The sequence below is a fragment of the Bubalus bubalis genome, chromosome 3 (genome assembly GCF_019923935.1).
Source record: "Bubalus bubalis isolate 160015118507 breed Murrah chromosome 3, NDDB_SH_1, whole genome shotgun sequence".
Lineage (NCBI taxonomy): Eukaryota > Metazoa > Chordata > Mammalia > Artiodactyla > Bovidae > Bubalus > Bubalus bubalis.
In genome coordinates this window covers 22,802,100-22,819,470 of record NC_059159.1, presented here as the reverse complement: position 1 = coordinate 22,819,470, position 17,371 = coordinate 22,802,100, and the positions used below count along the sequence as shown (strand labels likewise).

Below are 17,371 nucleotides of genomic sequence, written 5' to 3'. Positions count from 1 at the left end.
ACCAGCCCCTTCACCCTGTTCTGCTGGTCCCAGGGGCCCTCCCACCATCCAGGCAGAGGGTCGGACCCATGCGCCACACTGCCCTCCCCCCGCCCCTCCTCCAGAGCCCTCCACGAAGCAGAGGCCAGACTCCGGGGAAATAGGAACACATTGTCCTTTATTTGCATTTCTCAGAATACTGTACAAAGGGAGTAAAAATCCTATTCACACTTTGCTTAGAAAGATTTTGAGGTGAAAGTTCCCTATGATACATGGGGTGGGGCTTGGGGGGACGAAGAGGCAGAAAACAGGGCCAGTGACCCCCCCCTCAACCCCCACTGCTCCCTCAAGGCCCTGGTACCCACACCTCAGAAGTAACACAGACCCCAGTCAGATGGCGGGGGTGGGGAGAAGGCAGCTCCCCTCTGGTCCCGCCCCACCTCGCCTCCTCAGCCTGAGTGGACAGCCCCCACAGGTCACTCCCTGCTCCCTCCACTGTCCTGCTTAGGCGGGGACCATGCAGGACTCTCTAGCCTACCAAACCCATTTGGCGGTGACCTGATGACCCCACAGGTGCATGCCACATGGGAGGCCCCGGCCCAGGCCCTGTCTGTGTGAGCAGGTCTGTGGAAGGGCTGCAGCACTGCTGTGCAGCATCCCCACGCCACCCCCACCACCGCCGCAGAGACGTGTCACACTGGACCTGGGCGTACGATGACTCACGGGCCTCTCCCCCCACTCCACCCCGCCACGCCACCCGGAGCTGCAGAGCCGCAGCAGCCTCCTTACCGATGCACCGCCCCACCACACGGGGGGTAGATGATCCCTCCGAGTCTGCCCCTCCTCCCAGACCACTTCTGAAAGACTGAGGTTGGGTCTGTCCCCACCACCCACCCCCCTCACACCAATCCCAGCTGCTACGTGGCCCCGTTCTTCTAAGACTCAACTCAGTATCCCACCCCTGCCCCCAACTCCCTCCCCCAGGGCCAGGATGGCTGCAGCCCTGGCCCCTCAGCCCTGGGACCAGGCCACCCACATCCAGCCCGCCATCCTGCTCCTTACCCTCCCCACTCCTACCCAGTACCCCAGGTGGGTCGTGCGAGAGCCATCTGACTTGATTAGACAATTCTCTACACAGAGCGATGAGGTGCCGCCACACGGTTGCTTTGAGAGATACAAGCACACACGAAGTGTCATTCTAAAGACTTAAGAATTAAAGTGAAACAAACTAGAAGCTGTACCGTCCCCTCTGCCCCGCTCACAGGGGTTAAAGTGCTTTAGCAGTCTGAGGATGAGCAAGTGAGCAGGGGGCTTCTCTTGCCCCAACCTCACAGGTCTGTGTTCAGCCCAGAAGCCCAGCCCATTTCATGAACACCCCCACAGAGTCTCTATCCAAAAGGCAAAAGGAAAAGATAAAAAAAGAATCAGAAGGGGTCAGAGCCCCAGGGGGCCCCACCCCAACCCACTACAAGCTACTTCAAGTCTGCTACTGGGGGAAGTGAGGGGAAAACTAGGGCCCAGAGGCTCAACCCTCATCTCTGGCGGCTACCAGAGGCTCCTTCTGTCTTCAGCATCGCAGCCCAGGCTTCTACCCCTCCCCCGCCATCCCGGGCAGGGGAAGGGGCTGCACTCTCAGTACTTATTGATTCCAAAAATCCGGACTCCGTGGAGCTGGGGCAGCTTGGGGATGAGCACGCTCATCAAAGACACAGTGTTGAGAATGAAATGGATCTGGTCGTACTTGGTATAGAAGCTGGTGAGGAAGTACCTGTAGGGGGAGGTTGGGAGGAGGTATAAAACTCTGTTTGAAAGGTCCCTTTCTTCCCCTCTCCATGGTTGAGGGAGACATTTCTGACAGTGAGAGGTTATGGGAAAGACCCCCTAGAACTGAAGTAGGGTGGTAAGATCCCCCCAGTTACAGAAGCCCCCTGCTGACCCAGGCCCCGAGTTCTACCCCAGACCTGAGGACCAAACTCAGTGGCAGGAAGGAAGCTTCAACGGAGGACAGACAGGACCAGGGAGTCACAACCTGAGCCCAGCATGAGACCCAGGGGCACCCCAGCCTTTCTGCCTCTGGTCATTCCTATGCCAAGGGCCACAGTTGGCGAGGGGTTTAAGCCTCGCAGGGCCCCAGGGTTCCCCAGGCCTTGGCCTTTCCACTGGCATCCTCCTCTGCCCAAGGCACTCACAGCACAATGGGTGTGATGGTCAGGAATTTCCGAGATGCGGTGAACTGGACCCCATAGTCCATCTGCTCCCAGTGGGTGAGCAGCCTCGCCTTGCCCTGGTCCGGGGTCTCAAAGGGTGTCCCCTTCACTGTGTGCAGGAAGATGTACATGCCCTGGAGAGAGGGGCCTTCATTAGAGGACACAGAAGGCCAAAGGCCCTCCAGCTCAGCTCCTCTGCCCCAGTCACAGACATGGGCTCCCAGTGATTCGGAGCCCCATCTACTGGGCAGGGGGATGCGGGCCGGAGGTCAGGCTGGAGCAGCTGGGAGACTGGCCAGAGAATAAGGAGACCCACTGGGTGAGAGGGCAGGCCTGGCATGAGGAGAATTCCCGGGGAGGAGTCAAATATAGAACCAGCAAGGAGACGCCGTCTCTCCAGCCCGGGGCTAGGCTTCCTGCGCCAGCTGCAGGGAGGCCAGCTGATGGAAAGGAACCAGGTCTTGCTTGCCCACCAAGAGTACCAGGGAGCAAGCAGGTAGTGAAAGAGCACAGAGGGGCAAGAGAGAAGGACACTCAGATCCTGATTGGGGAAAGAGGCATTTTTGCCCCAGGCTAGGCATCCAAGTGCTGCAGACTCTTTGGGGTCCTTAGCTCAGCTCTTGATGACCCTCTCTTCCAATCCATAAGCCACCCCGTCCAAGAGGTGTGGCCATACCTGCAGATTTTATTCCAGTAACGGGGGGTGGGGCAGAAAGAAGAGAACTCTGGTGACTGAAGTCAGCATGTCACCCTGACATCTGGCCCACGTCTCGGGGGAGGGTCCCCTACCCCCACCCCACCAAAGGCAGGCAGCGGGCAGGCCCTCACCATGTTGTGGATGAGGTTGGTGAGGGTCCAGACGACGGGGACGCTCACAAAGGGGATGCTGAGCAGCACGACGTGGAGAAGCCCGATGGCCAGCACGTACGAGAGCCAGATGCCGCGGCTGTTCATCACCCGCGTGTTGGGGTTCACCTCGCTGTGTGCTGTTCCCACGTTCATCCTGCTGCCCCTCTCCTGCCACTGTCCTACAAACAAGCAGCACAGGCAAGACAGGTCACACCACCTTCCCTGCTCCCTCACACCTTCCAATTCCTGCAGGGAGGCAGACTTTATCCATTTCCCGGTGCTGGTGCTGGGCTGAGCACCAGGCTGCTCTGTACATCATCCAATCAGGACAGTGCCCTTCCAGGCACTGGAACTGCCTGGGTGGACAGGCCATCAACAGGCATCCAGCCCCAGGGCAAAGAAACCACTGCCTGTCTTGCAATCTCACCCTCTGGGGAGCCTTCTGCCCAAGAAGCCCAGGGTAGGGGAGAAGAGGCCTGTGCCCTAACAATCACTCAGCAATACCCCCTGCTGTACTCCGTCTCACTGAGGGTCTGATATAACACATCTCCACCCCTGAACCCACTTCTCCCTATGAGAAGGAACAGGCAGTAGTGGATGAAGTATCCTGGGTCTCCCTGCACCCTAACTCAGTAGGATTGGCGGGGGTAGAAAGAGAGAGAAAAGGAAGAAAAGAAAAAACAGACAAGAGACAACCTTTGCCCAGACCTGGAAGCTGCCTTCTTGGGGACACAAAACCACCCATCCAGATGTTTTATCCATTTAGCAGCCACTCAGGCTAGCCCTCCTGGTGCCACCCGTTTTCCTGCCAAACCACCTCAGCCCTTTTCCCTACCAGAGGAGGGGTGAGGACAGCGAACATGACCAATGTCTACAGTGCCCATGGGCGCCTGGAGCCCACATCAACAGACTTCTCCCAGGGACACACCTACAGCCGCTCTCCTGCCCTCTTCCCTCTCTGCCTACCCATCCTCACCTGGGCCTCTTTTCCCAGTATCTGTTTCCAAGTGTAAGTTATTAGCACCATGCCTTCCTATGCCCAGTTCCAAGGGCAGAGGCCCTTTAGCAAGGGGAACCCGGAGGGCTTCCCTGGCTGCCCATGAAACCATGCAGCCCAGCCCATTCTTGGATGCAGGTAAGGAGGGAAACGAGCAGCCCCTTGTCCAGAGCTCAGCTGTCCCCAGATCTCTGAGGGCCTTCTGACCGGCAGGAGGTGGGAACAGATGACATCTTTGTACTGGCTCACCTCCTAAGCTAAGGGGAGATCCTGTCCAATAAAGACCCTAAGGTCATCACCATGGTAACAGCCCCATCTTTCCTGGGGATACAGAAAGGGGTTCCAGATGAGGGTATCCTGGAAGTGCTCAGAAGGTCATCCCCCAACTCTGCTGCGATGATCCCACCCCCACCCCCCAACTTGGTTCCCTCTATCTCTGGGTGGGATCACAGAGACTGCATAGGAGCTGGAATTCTCAAGGATCAGTTCCCTACTTCCAGGACAATGGGAACAAGTTTCCTCCTCTTGGATGGCTCCAAGCTTAGAGACCTCAGGGGAAATGAGACCCACAACACACCTTCCCAACATACAAACATACATGCGAAGGCTCCAAAGCAGTCATGCTCCTGGGGCCCATGAGCTCAACCCATTAGGTTGGATAATTGGGCCTAAGAGAAACCCAGGGAACTAGAAAACCAGGACTGGCTCGGTTGTTTACCTTCCCAGGGCCTTAGGGCTTCAGTTACCTAAACACAGCTCCTGGGAAACCTACTGCACAAAAGCCTCCACCTGGTGGAAAGGGAGCGGAGGGTGGAGAGATCGTCAGTAGACGGCCTGAAGGGCTTAACTACTGAGGAAGAAGAGGGAGAGAGTTCCCCAAGTAGGACCAGAAACTTCTTCCCTTCCCCACGTCTCCCTAACCTAGACCTACAAGGATAAAGGAGTAGCAAGACCTCTAGCCCTCCAGAGTTGTTTTGTCCGGGAGGGCCAAGAGCCTGGCTGAGTCCCAGATGATTCGACACTCCTTTCTGGCTGTAACAGGGCACCCAGCAAAGTCTGAGGCGTCTCGGGGGGGCTCAGACTTATGGCTTCAACTGACACCCTTTCTGAAGGGAAGCTTCTTTCTGCAGCCTGAACACCAGGTGCTCTGAGAGCAGAAATTCCCAGGAGACTCCCCCTCCCCCAAAAAAGATAGAAAAGTCAATAAACTAAGGGAAAGACTGGCAGCAATAAACTAAGAAAAGCTCTCTTGAGACTTTTGTGTGACTAAGGGTACACACCACTTCCATTAGTGAAGTAACCTAACTGCCCCTGGCCCAGAAGGGGAGAAATGGGAAGAAGAAGCTCACAGACACAAAGTAAGCTCACAGCAGCTGAGGCTGAAAAGTTCTGCCGCTAAACTAGCAGGTGGCTGCCCGCGTCAGTCCCCGAGGTGGTTTCATAACCTGACTCAAACCAAAGCCTGCAGCAACTCTGTTCTGTTAACTACTTTCTTGCTGGCAGCTCTTTCCCACTCCTTCCCTCCCTTTTCCTACTGGCTCCTACACAAATATCTTTGCCCAGTCTGTCAGACACCTAAGCCAACACCACAGTGCCAACGGCCAGGTGAGCTGCTTCCTAATCTCTCCCCCAACTAAGGGCAGCAAATCTTTCGCCATCTGGGTGAGGAGCACAAAGCATAGGAGCCTGCAACCTGGACCCCAGCGGAGAGTCCCTGACACAGAGCCACTTTATGCCCACCCCCACAACCGGCAGGGCCACCACCGTCGCTCACCACTTAGCTTCAGCTCTTCCTCCCGGACTCGGGAGGGCGGTGGGGATGGAAAGAAGGCGAGAAGAGGAGCGAACCCCTACTAGCACGGGGAGAGGGTGACGCGAGGAGGCGGAGTCCGCACTATTGTTGGGGTTTACAGAGTGGGACTTCGAGACGAAGTGGGGGTCTCCGCTCCACCCCCCAGCCTGGGACCTCGCACTCGGAGCCTGGCTTCGTCCGGAGCCCCACCCCCACACGTTCACCCAGCTGGAAGCGGCCAAACCTTTATCCCCGAAGCCCAGCCTCTTCCCCGCCCCCATCCCCAGCCCAAGGGCTTCTCCTCTACGCCCCATCCCCTGCCTCCTGCCCCCACTTTCCCCTTTGGGCATCACTTCGACTGATGCACCTCCACCCCGCGGCTGATGCACCCCCGCCACCTCCACTCGCCGTGTCCCGATCCCCTCCAACCCCGGGCGCCTCCCCAACAAGCCCCCACCTCCTTTCCCGTCTCTCCTGTAGCCCCAGGATACTCCCGGTTTGGCCACTCCAAGGCCGCCCGACTGGACTCACCGTGTGGGGCCGGAGGTCGAGGCCCGGGAAGGGTGCCTGGGGGCGGGGGCCGCTGCTGCTCCAGCAGCTGTAATGAGCCGCGGCGGCAGCCACCCCGCTGGCAGCTCGGGCCGAATCAGCGCCCCGCGCCAGCCCCCATTACGTCACCGCCCAGCGCCGGGCCGCCCGCAGCCTCCTGGGAGTTGTAGTATTTACCCCTGCTCCAGCCCAGGGCTCTCTGGGCCCGCCCGCAGGTTTCAACAGTGCGCGACACAAAGGTCAGCTGGTATTGCTTTGACGCACAACAATGCCTGTTTTGGCGTCAGCGTGCTTCTTGTGGAGTTTACTATTGCCCGGTTTTGCATATGAGGAAACTTTAAGTTTTAAGTAACTTGCCATAGGTCCCCGCTGGGTTCCAGCCTGGACTGAAACCCAGAAATTCTGACCCCAAGTCAGAGTTTTTCAACTACACCTCGCTGCCTCTGGCCCTCCAGACAACTACTGGCTCAGCCCGTGTCGGGCCCTCCTGGAAGTGGGTTTTTCGCGATATTGATTAGTATGAGAGTCTGGAGGTCAGAGAACTAAGTCCACAGCCTGTCTGCTGCTCAGTTACACCTGACCCAGGCGGGCCTGGGCCAGGTCTCATCTTTGGCCTTCCCACATGAGACGTGGGAAGAAGACATGTGACTTGGGAAACCACCCTGGTGAATAACCAGGTCCCTGAGTCCCAGTCCCAGGTCAGCGGTGTGGGTTTGGGGTGGCTCTGGGGTCTGCAGTTTTCTGCTCAGAACTCTGCGGCCAGGGCACAGATTTTCCTGCCAGGTAGACTAAGCAGGCACTGCTTCACCAGCAGCGTAACCCTCAGCAAATAAGTTGTCTTAATCTCCAATTCCATACCTGTGAAAACCTACCTCTAAGGTTGTGGGAATTCAAAAGAATGTTTGTAAAGCGACTGTTATATTGTAGGAAGTTGTTTCTGTAGGAGGCTGAACTAAAGGACTCTTGAGGTCTCCTGGGTCACTCCCACTCTCCATGTCACCAAGAGGGCCTTGTTTGAATAGTTTCTACTTCCCCTGCCCCAGCTTCTAAGTCCACTCTATGCCCGGTGGGGCTGGAATAGCAGGATCAGGTGATGTCACGACTGGCCAACCTGCCTGGCTGTGAACACACACTGGAATGAAGGTGAGGGAACAGAAAGGAGAATGCTGGTCCAGGGAACCTGGGCAGCACTCCCCTGTGACCTCACCCACCCTCTCACCAGGCGGCTGCCAGGAAACAGCTGTCATAAAGCTGGAGTGGGCCCCTGAGGGACCTATTGGACACCCAACAGGTAGATATCTGAACCACTCAGGGCAGAAGAACAGGCAGCTTCTGAAATATTTCCAGGGCCAGTAGCTCAAGAGCACTTAGCCCAAGACTTGAATAGTCACCCCAGAGTCTTAAACAATTGTGCCTGGGCCTTACAGAAGTTCCTGCTGGTTGGTGGAGGCCCCTTCTGAAGAAATAAGCAAAAACTGCGTGTTGTCCTTCCATAGAGGCCTCCCCAGTACTGAGGGGGGGGGAAATCTCTTATTTTTCCCAAAATGCGCCTACTGGACTCCTTCCACTTTTCTCTGGGAGTCTTTCATGCTCCCCATAGTTGATCAAGCTCTCTGATCTTTGCCAATTTCCTGTCTGAAGTTCAGTGACCCAGACTGGTTCCAAGCCTCAAACAAGAGTCTGACTAAATGCATAGTCTAACAGAAAGATTACTGGACATGCCATGCCCTATTAATAGCTCCTGTTATCAGGGGTGGTTTTTTTTTTTCTACAATGAGAATGAACAGAGTCCTGACTCACTCTAGGTTTGTGGTGAATTGTGGATCGCTTTCTGCTTAATTTAGCCTGAGTCCCTGTCATCACCCTTCTCCTCTGGCCCTCTGCCCTTGTAATTACCATGTCTTAACCAGACATCCTTCAGCCTTGAATAGCCCTAAGCACAGTTCAGAATGAGTGACAGCACTCTTATGTGGCGCTGGCCAGTGTGTAACCCCTCAGACAAATAATTGCTGATATATGCTAAGAGATTAAAAAATTGTTCAGGCCTCGGAGCCATGATTACACTTCTGGTAGCATATTCTGAGGAAGTACAGCCCATGTACTATGTGTGAGGGTGTTCATTCCAGCATTATCTATAATAATAGAAAACTGAAAGCAACCCAGTTCAGTTCAGTTCAGTCGCTCAGTCGTGTCTGACTCTTTGTGACCCCATGAATAGCAGCACGCCAGGCCTCCCTGTCCATCACCAACTACCAGAGTTCACCCAAACCCATGTCCATTGAGTCGGTGATGCCATCCAATCAACCATCTCATCCTCTGTTGTCCCCTTCTCCTTCTGTCCTCAATCTTTCCCAGCATCAGGATCTTTTCAAATGAGTCAGCTCTTCACATCAGGTGGCCAAAGTACTGGAGTTTCAGCTTCAACATCAGTCTTTCCAATGAACACCCAGGACTGATCTCCTTTAGGAAGGACTGGTTGGATCTCCTTGCAGTCCAAGGGACTCTCAAGAGTCTTCTCCAACACCACAGTTCAAAAGCATCAATTCTTCAGCACTCAGCTTTCTTTATAGTCCAACTCTCACATCCATACATGACCACTGGAAAAACCACAGCCTTGACTAGACGGACCTTTGTTGACAAAGTAATGTCTCTGCTTTTTAATATGCTCTCTAGGTTGGTCCTAACTTTCCTTCCAAGGAGTAAGCGTCTTTTAATTTCATGGCTGCAATCACCATCTGCAGTGATTTTGGAGCCCAGAAAAATAAAGTCAGCCACTGTTTCCACTGTTTCCCCATCCCAAGTGCCCAAGAAAAAAGTTATAGTACCATATCCACTGAGTGCCATAGAAGGAAGCCATATAGTAAATGACGGTGACTAAGAAGATGTTAAATGAAAAGACCAGGATACAAAATAGCCTGTGCTGGGAGTTCCCTAGCGGTCCAGTGGTTAGGCACAGGGCTTTCAGTGTTGTAGGCCTGGGTTCAATCCCTGGTCAGGGAACTAAGATCCCAAAAGTCATGCAGCCTGGCAAGAAAAAAAAAAAGTCTGAGCACACCCCAGGGATGCAGTCAGCAAAACTAACACCCAACTCCATCAACAAATAAATTGGAAGAAAAAAGGGAGAGGGGGAGGCTTAAAATGAAAGGAAATTAAGAAATCTATCAATCAAAAGCCTTATTGGGGTCCTCATTAAAGTACACCAACTTAAAAAAATATTTAAATTATTGAGGAAATTTGAATGCTAACTATTCGAATTGATGATTTTAATGAAATATACATTTTAAGGCATGGTATGGTACTGTAATTTCTTCAATAAAAAAGTCCTTCTTATCTTCTGGACATATATGCTAAAATATGTGGATGAAATTATATGATGACTGGATTTGCTTCAAAATAATCTGGGCTAGGGGTGGGGGAGAGGAAGAAAAGAAGCAAGTTGGGCCATGAGGTGATAATTATTGAAACCGGGAGATGGGGACATGAGATTACTTCTATTATTTTCTATGCTTTTTTTTGTTTGAAATTGTCCATAATAAAAAGTTTTTATAAACCTGCAAATGCATTAACGATTATGATGTGACAAGACAGAGCAACACTGGTAAGATCCTGGCACCAGACTGCCAGGGTTCAACTCCCAGCTCCTGTGGTTGCCAGCTGTGTGACCTTAGGCAAGTCACTGGACCTCTCTGTTCTGTGGTTCCTAGAAATGAAGAATGTTATCTTCATGGTGATACCTGCCACATGCTGTTGAGAGAATTAAATGGGTCACTACATGTGAAGCACTTGGAACAAGTCCAGACACACAGGAATCGTTATCGACTTTTATTAATCCATTCCACATTTGAGTGATATTTGATCATCTACTTCACTAGGCTGTGGAAATCCAATAAAATAAAAACAGATTTTGTGTTAGGATGGAGAGGTTGGGGGTGATTTTTTCATTCCCTAGTTTTAAACTTTGTGTAATGTGAGATTATTCGCTTTTAAATTTTTTATGAAAAGTGTTTATGTTTTTAAAACAGAGTGAGTCATCTTCACTGACTCTCCCTGCCCTCTGGGAGCTCCTTAGTCTGCTCAAGTAGACATGTTCCCAGCCTTGGGGTGTTTCCATCTGGCGGGGTGGTGTGGCTTCTGCTTGCCACAGATACACCGTGTGGGCCGAGATAGCAAACAGGGGCGGGGTAACAAGCTGGGAACACATTCCTGGGGTGCTGGCAGTGGTGGGAAGTGAGGAGGTGGGATGTCAAGAAACAGAACCCCTTCTTCCGGACCCCGGGGGGAATGACTGAGCCCTCCACTCTTATCACCTCCTACTCCCCTCCAATTCATTCCTGCTGCTCTCCAGCTCCCCCCACCTCACCTCCCTCCTTCCAGAAGGGGAGGTGTTGAGGTCACACCCAGAGCAAGTGCAAGGAAGCAAAGAGCTGTTTATGTCCGCAGCTGTTTTTGTTTGGGTGGGGGGACACCCCGGGCATGTGGTGGCAGCAGAAGGGAGGGGGCAGTGATGCTGAGCCATCAGAGACCTGAGTGAGTTTACCAAGTTGATGAGAAACAGGAGGAGGTGCCAGGACAGGCCGAGTTGCCAGTGGGCACTCTGCTCTCCTCCCCTCGCCCAGCCCTGTGGTTGGCTATTTTGGGCTGCAGAGGGAAAGGGCAGAGCCTGCCAGGGCCTCCTGGGCCAGAATCAAGGCTAGGGAACCAGAACCTCCCTCTGGGAACCAAGAGCAGGCTGCTCATTAGGAACCCCTCCATCTGCATATTCTCTGATACAAACAACTGAGACTTTCCCCTATGCGGGGAGGAAAAAAAAAAAAAAAAACAATTTAGAAAACAGTAAATATTACCAGATCAAAAAGGCAATGGATATAAAAACAGTAGCTTTAAGAAAAACCCCCCTAGGTTCTTTCCAGTCTCATGACTACCCCTGGCAGGCCCCACCTCTTTAGGAATTCTGGGCCACACTGCCCCAGATGAGCTTCTGCCTTCCCCTCCTAATACAGCTCCTCCTTCAGGGGTAATCACAGCCACTATTATTAGCGCTTGCTCTGTTCCAGGCACTGGGCCAAAGGTCTTACCTACATCAACTCTCTTCATCGTTCAAACAACTCTGTGAGATAGGTATATGGGTAGATAGATAGGGCTTTGTTTTGGGGGTTTTTTAGCTGTTCTGGGTCTTCGTTGCTCCTCAGACTTTTCTGTAGTTGCAGTCAGCAGGCTACTCTCTAGTTGTGATGATGCACGGGCTTCTCATTGCTGTAGCTTCTGTCGGGGAGCGCGGGCTCTAGGGCATGTGGGCTTCAGTAGTTGCGTCTCCTCAGCTCTAGAGCACGGGCTCAATAGTTCCGGAGCATGGGCTTAGTTACTCCACGATGGCATCGGCATCATGGCATCTTCCCCTGACCAGCAATCGGAACTGTGTCCCCTGCATCGGCAGGCAGATTCTTTACCACTGAGCCACCAGGGAAGCCCCAGTAGGTATTATTATCTCCACTTTGCAAATGAGATAACTGCCATAGGAAGAGTTTAAATATTCTGCCGAAAGTCATACCGCTAGGAAATGGCATTTCTCCCAAAATTCAATCCTGGCCACACACACTCTTGCAACCATGTGTCCCTCATGTTTGCATCAGTGCCTTATAAAGACTTCTCTCCTGCCCTGGGAGTGCTGTATTTATCTGTTACACATCCACTGCCCCTGGAGGCTGCTTGCTCCATACTTCTTACTCATATTTGCATTTCCTGTATATAATAGGTTCTCAGGAAATGTTAGCTGAGATGCACACCTCCCAAACTACTGCTGCATCAAGCCCCTAACCACTCTCGCCTAACCACACCTGGCTCTCTCTTGCTCTTGTCTCAGCCTACAGTGCCTTTGTGCCACTGGTAGACTCCTATTTGTCCCAGAAAGCCACCCCTCACCTGTCTCCTTCTCTGTGAAGGAGACTATCCAAACAGAACCCGCTGCTTCTCTGACGCCTGCAGATGCCTCAGCTACAGCCCACCCCTAGGCCATCAAGAGGCCAAATTTGCGCACACACCCATCTTCCTCTATTGTCTGAAGGCTGTTCTTCTTCTCTCTGCATCCCCAATGCCTAAGATGCCCAGCAGGTATGTGTTGAACTAAGGAGAGAGTACATCTGAGGATGGGAGCGTGAGGTATGTACACCCTTGTCAGTTTCCACAAAAGAGCAGAGGACTTTGTTGCCCCCAAAGCCCAAACTGCCCAAGAGACTGGTGTTAGATGGGTCCCTGGTTGACTTGCTGGGTCAAGGAGACAGCTCTCCTCCTTTCCTTTCAGCTGTCCCTCTCTACCCAGGCTGAGCCTGAGGGGCGCTTTCAATATCAGGCAGGGAGGGCCCTAGAGGACTGCTCAACTTCCTTCCTCCGAAGTCACATCTCTGGGGCGTGGAGTTACTGTCGTTGGAGGGAAGAGTTGTGACTCAGGCCATGGAGGGTGGGGGCCTTCGGGGCCTACTTTCCAGGGCCCTGAACTTGGGAGCCAAGCCCTGCCGTGCCGCAGCCTCTTCCCTGCCACATCATCATAGATACATCAGGCTGGAAGTGTTCGGAGGCCAAGATTCCAGAGAACCAAAGCCCCAGGGGAATCGGGAAGGACGTGCCCACTGGCACGAATGTCTGATGGCCTTGAGCTCCTCCAGTCATAGCTCCTTCAGTCGCCCATCCCTAATCACTTCCCGCCCGGACTGGTGTAGTAGCTGGTCTCACATTCACCAATACATCTTCCACACGGCCAGCGGCATGATCCACATTCAAAGCTAATTTTAATACCTTCCATCCATCAGCCATGGAAACAAGTCCTAATTCTTGCCTTGTATACAAGGCCCCAGGATCTAGACCTTTTCCACTTTAACTGCAGCCTTTGCCACCACCCCTTCAACTCTACATCTAGGAGAAGCCAAGCCTTCTGATGCTCCCTTGTTCCTGCATATACTCTGCTGCTCCACCTGATGAACTCAGCCTTAAAACCCAACTCAAATGTCCCTCCCTGGTATAGCCTTCCCTGAGATCTTGGAAAAGTTATCAGGTAGGAATGCTCTCAGTTAAAAGCAACAGAAAACCCAAGCAAAGGAATGATTCTGACCCTGGTTTGCCATCAGAATCACCTCAAGAGGAACTTCCCTGGTGGTCCAATGGTTAAGACTCTGCGCTTCCAGTGCAGTGAATGCAGGTTTGATCCCTGGAACTAAGATCTTTTGTGCCATGAGGCATGGCCAAAAATATTTTTAAATGAAAAATATTTAAAAGAGTCACCTAAGGAGCTTTAAAAAGTCCCCATCACTGTACACATGCCAGACCAATTTAATTAGAATCTTTGAGGTGGACCCAGGCATCTGTAATTCTCAAAACCTCCCATGTTCTAATGTGCAGCTAAGTTAAGAAGCACTGAGGCAGGAGTTATCTTTCTCATATAATGAGTCCAGAAGTAGGCAGTTGCTGGTGTTGGCTGAGCGGCTTAGCCATATCCAGGCCAGGTCTCAGTGATACTCTTGACCTTTCTTTTCTGCTTTGCTGCCTCAAGATCAAAATATGGCTGTAGTTGACTCTTCATGTCCAATGCCTGAAGAAAGCTGTAGAGAGAAGGGGAGGGTTCAGTCCATCCTCTTTGTATGAGCAAATCAAAGACTGTCCTAGAAACCCCTCAGTCAACTTCAGATTAGATGTCATTGGTCATAGTGAGCCACACCCAGCTGCCAAGATTGCTCCTCCCAAATCAGTGTGTGTTATCAAGGAAGGAGCTCAGGAACAGACACTGAAGGGTGGCAGAATACACCACCCCAAAATATGTCACTTGGGCCTAAGGATTATTTTGAGCAGATGCAAGAAGGGGATTCTAACCTCCTCTTTTCTTCCAGAAAAGAAAGTCAAAGTGTTCATCGCTCAGTAGTGTCCAACCATTTGTGACCCCATGGACTATAGCCCACCAAGCTCCTCTGTCCATGGAATTCTCCAGGTGAGAATACTGGAGTAAGTTGCCATTCCCTTCTCCAGGGGATCTTTCCAACCCAGGGGTCGAACCTGGGTCTCCTGCATTGCAGGCAGATTCTTTACCATCTGAGTCACCAGAGAAGCTCTTCTTCCAGAAAACAGGAGAGCAAACTCCCCACATGAAAGAAAGATGCTCTCCCTATATCAGGAGAAAAGAAAATTCTTCAATGGGGAGTTAAGGCCAAGAGAATGCTGCACAAACAGACTTTGTTAAAATAATTTATATCTTCCTCTAGGCTTCCCATATATTTTAGTCACTTCTCCACAATTGCTTCTTTTTATTCAACCCAGAATAAAAGTATTAATGTTTTGCCACTTTTCTGGGTCTTCATTTCCTTGTGAAGGTTCACATGTCATTAATATAAATTTGTTTTTAACTTTTTTTTAATTGAGGTATAGTTGGGGTTTTTCTTTTTGGCTGTACTACATGCCTTCCAAGATCTTAGTTCCCTGACCAGGGGTCAAACCCATGCACCCTGCAGTGGAAGTGTGGAGTCCTAACCACTGGACTGCCAGGGAATTCCCACTGAAGTCTAGTTGATTTATAATGTTTCAGTTGCACAGCAAAGTGAATCAGTTACACACACACACACACCCATATATGTATGTATTTTTTTCAGATTCATTGCAATATATTGAATATAGCTCCCTATGCTGTACAGTAGGACCTTGTCATTTATCTTTTTTATATATAGTGGTATGTATCTGTTAATCCCAAATTCCAAGTTTACCCCTCCTCATCCATATAAATGTGTATGCTTTTCTCCTGTTAATCTGCTTATGTCACTTCAATTCTCAGGCCCAGCTGAAAAGCCCTAATTGGGCAGGGGGAAACTGTTGCCTCCCCTAGAGCACCAGCAGATTCTGCCACGGTGACTTAACCTCTCTCTTGGCTTCACACATCATCTGGCAGACATCACATTAAAGGCATTGTGCAGACGTGTGTTAACATGTCCGTGTCTCCCTCCAGACCGGCAGTTCTTAACTCAGACTGAACATTAGAAATACCTGGAGAGCATTTTGAAAAATACCAGTGCATACACCCCATCCACAGAGATTTTAATTGGTCCAGGTACACCCAAGCATAACTAATTTTAGAAATTCCCCAGAGTGATTCTAATGGGCAGACTGGGTGAACCACTGGGCTAACCACTGCTATCTAAGACCTTCAAAACAGGGGCTGGGGACTTCCCTGGCAGTTCAGCGATTAAGACTTCACCTTCCAATGCAGGGGGGAGTGAGTTTGCTCCCTGGTCGGGGAGTAAAGATCCCACATGCCTCACAGCCAAAAACTAAAACATAAGAAAAAAATTAACTAGAAGCAATATTGTAACAAATTCAATAAAGACTTTAAAAATGGTCCTCATCAACAACAACAAAAAAAACTTAAAAGAACAGGGGCTGAATCTTGAGCACAGCACTACTTATAACATGGGACTCACAGGATATCTTTCCTGAATGAACAAATGAATAAATGAAAGAATGGTGGAGAAGAACTTCTGCTTCAGCCTCGTTCACCCTCAGACTGTACTGTGCACCATTCTGAGTGTTGTTCCTCCTTCCTCTCTGTTTTCTCATCTCTACTGAGCACCACATTCAATCACCCTCAGTGAATGACGTCGTGAGCCAGCGGGTGCACAGACTTCCTGCTTCTCTGACAGCTGCCATGCCAGACACCCCAGTCCCACTCTTACTTGGCAGCTGCCCTAGTTGAAGTAGATAACTCTCTCCATCCACATCCAGGCTCCCCTCTTGTGCCTTAGCTAAAGCCCCCACCCGGTGTGACAAGACAGCACTGGGTGGCGGCGGGGTGGGGGGTGGGTAGGGTTCCATGTGCTTCCTCTTCCACACTCATCCCCAATCCCAAAGTTAACCCCCAAGTATTCAGTAGCAGAGTGTCTGGCCTAACGAACAAGCAACCCACAGACAAAATGTCCACTTCTTCTGCCCCAGTGTAGAAAATGTGTCTTATTGGATTCAGTGGACAATGCAGTCTGAGAAATGACCCTGTTAATGTCACCGGAATGAGTCAGTGGCAAGCACATCTTCAGTGATAACATCATCCCATATCCTAGCCTCTGATTCGGACTTCCATTACCCATCTGAAAATGCTCGTTCAAGGTCACCTACAGGGTCAGGCTCAGGGAGTGGCAACCTGTGCAGGGCCCCATGCCCTCCATTCAGAAGGGCCCTGCACTTGGTTTTACAACCTACTGCTGTTGCCACCTTGAAATTCCCAAGTTTTGAACAAAGGAACCCACGTCTTCATTTTGCACTGAAGCCTGCAGTTCTGTGTCCAATGCTGTTCATCCGTAGTCTCTTAGAAAATCCAACAAGGTTCTCCTTCCCAGAAAGGTCTCCACAGCATATGACCTCAGCTCTCTGTGACACCCACTCTTCTATTCCCTTCCCTTACATTAGGAGAGGGTGGCGTGATGGGGCCGTGTGGCTGTAAATGATGGTCGGGATCAAGAGACCCTGGGGAATAAGTCATCCAAGCTCTCCCCAGCTCCTGGGCATGAGGGAGAGTTAAAGGTACCAACTTGGGAGCTCAAGGCCCCAGCAAACTAAGAGAACGTGAGTCAGCTCCAATCCAGAACAGAAAACCAGTGAAAAAACTTCTAGATGACCGTATGGAACTTCAGAAACCTTGAAGAACCCCCTCCTGCTCCTTAAGGGGCCATCTGCCAACAGTGCAGAGAACTAACACAGTGCCCCCTGCCTGGCAAGGAGGCTGGACAACCTTCAGGGAGCCAGAAGATGAGGTCCTCCTAAGAGAGACAAGTTTTCCAAGAAAAAGGGTGAAGGAAGCTTATTTACCATGGAAGAAGGTGTGCACAGTAGGAGGGGAGATGGGTTGCTGAAGGCAGTGGTGTGAGATGAGGCCCCCTCTCCAGGCCTGCCAAGCAGGGATCCTCCTACTGAGCCAAGCTCTGGGCAGAAGGCAGAGGTTCTAGGAGGCAGAGTCTGAGCCCCGGCAGAGAGAGGAAG

General features: G+C 51.6%; 1 protein-coding gene across 3 annotated transcripts; it reads right to left on the bottom strand.

Annotated features, from left to right (window-relative positions):
• Positions 1 to 137: 137 nt before the first annotated feature.
• On the bottom strand, positions 138 to 6,512 carry ORMDL3 (ORMDL sphingolipid biosynthesis regulator 3). Of its 3 annotated transcripts, none has more exons than XM_006068585.4 (4): positions 6,356 to 6,512; positions 3,015 to 3,214; positions 2,169 to 2,320; positions 138 to 1,747 (listed from the first exon to the last, which is right to left on the bottom strand). In XM_006068585.4, the coding sequence occupies exons 2-4, from the start codon at positions 3,186 to 3,188 to the stop codon at positions 1,612 to 1,614; spliced, it is 462 nt and encodes a 153-aa protein (XP_006068647.1). In that variant the 5' UTR covers positions 3,189 to 3,214; positions 6,356 to 6,512; the 3' UTR covers positions 138 to 1,611. The 3 variants fall into 3 exon arrangements, with proteins under 3 accessions (XP_006068647.1, XP_006068649.1, XP_006068648.1); XM_006068587.4 differs by having other exon boundaries at positions 6,282 to 6,434; XM_006068586.4 differs by lacking the exon at positions 6,356 to 6,512 and adding an exon at positions 5,807 to 6,027.
• Between the last annotated feature and the right edge of the window lie 10,859 nt (positions 6,513 to 17,371).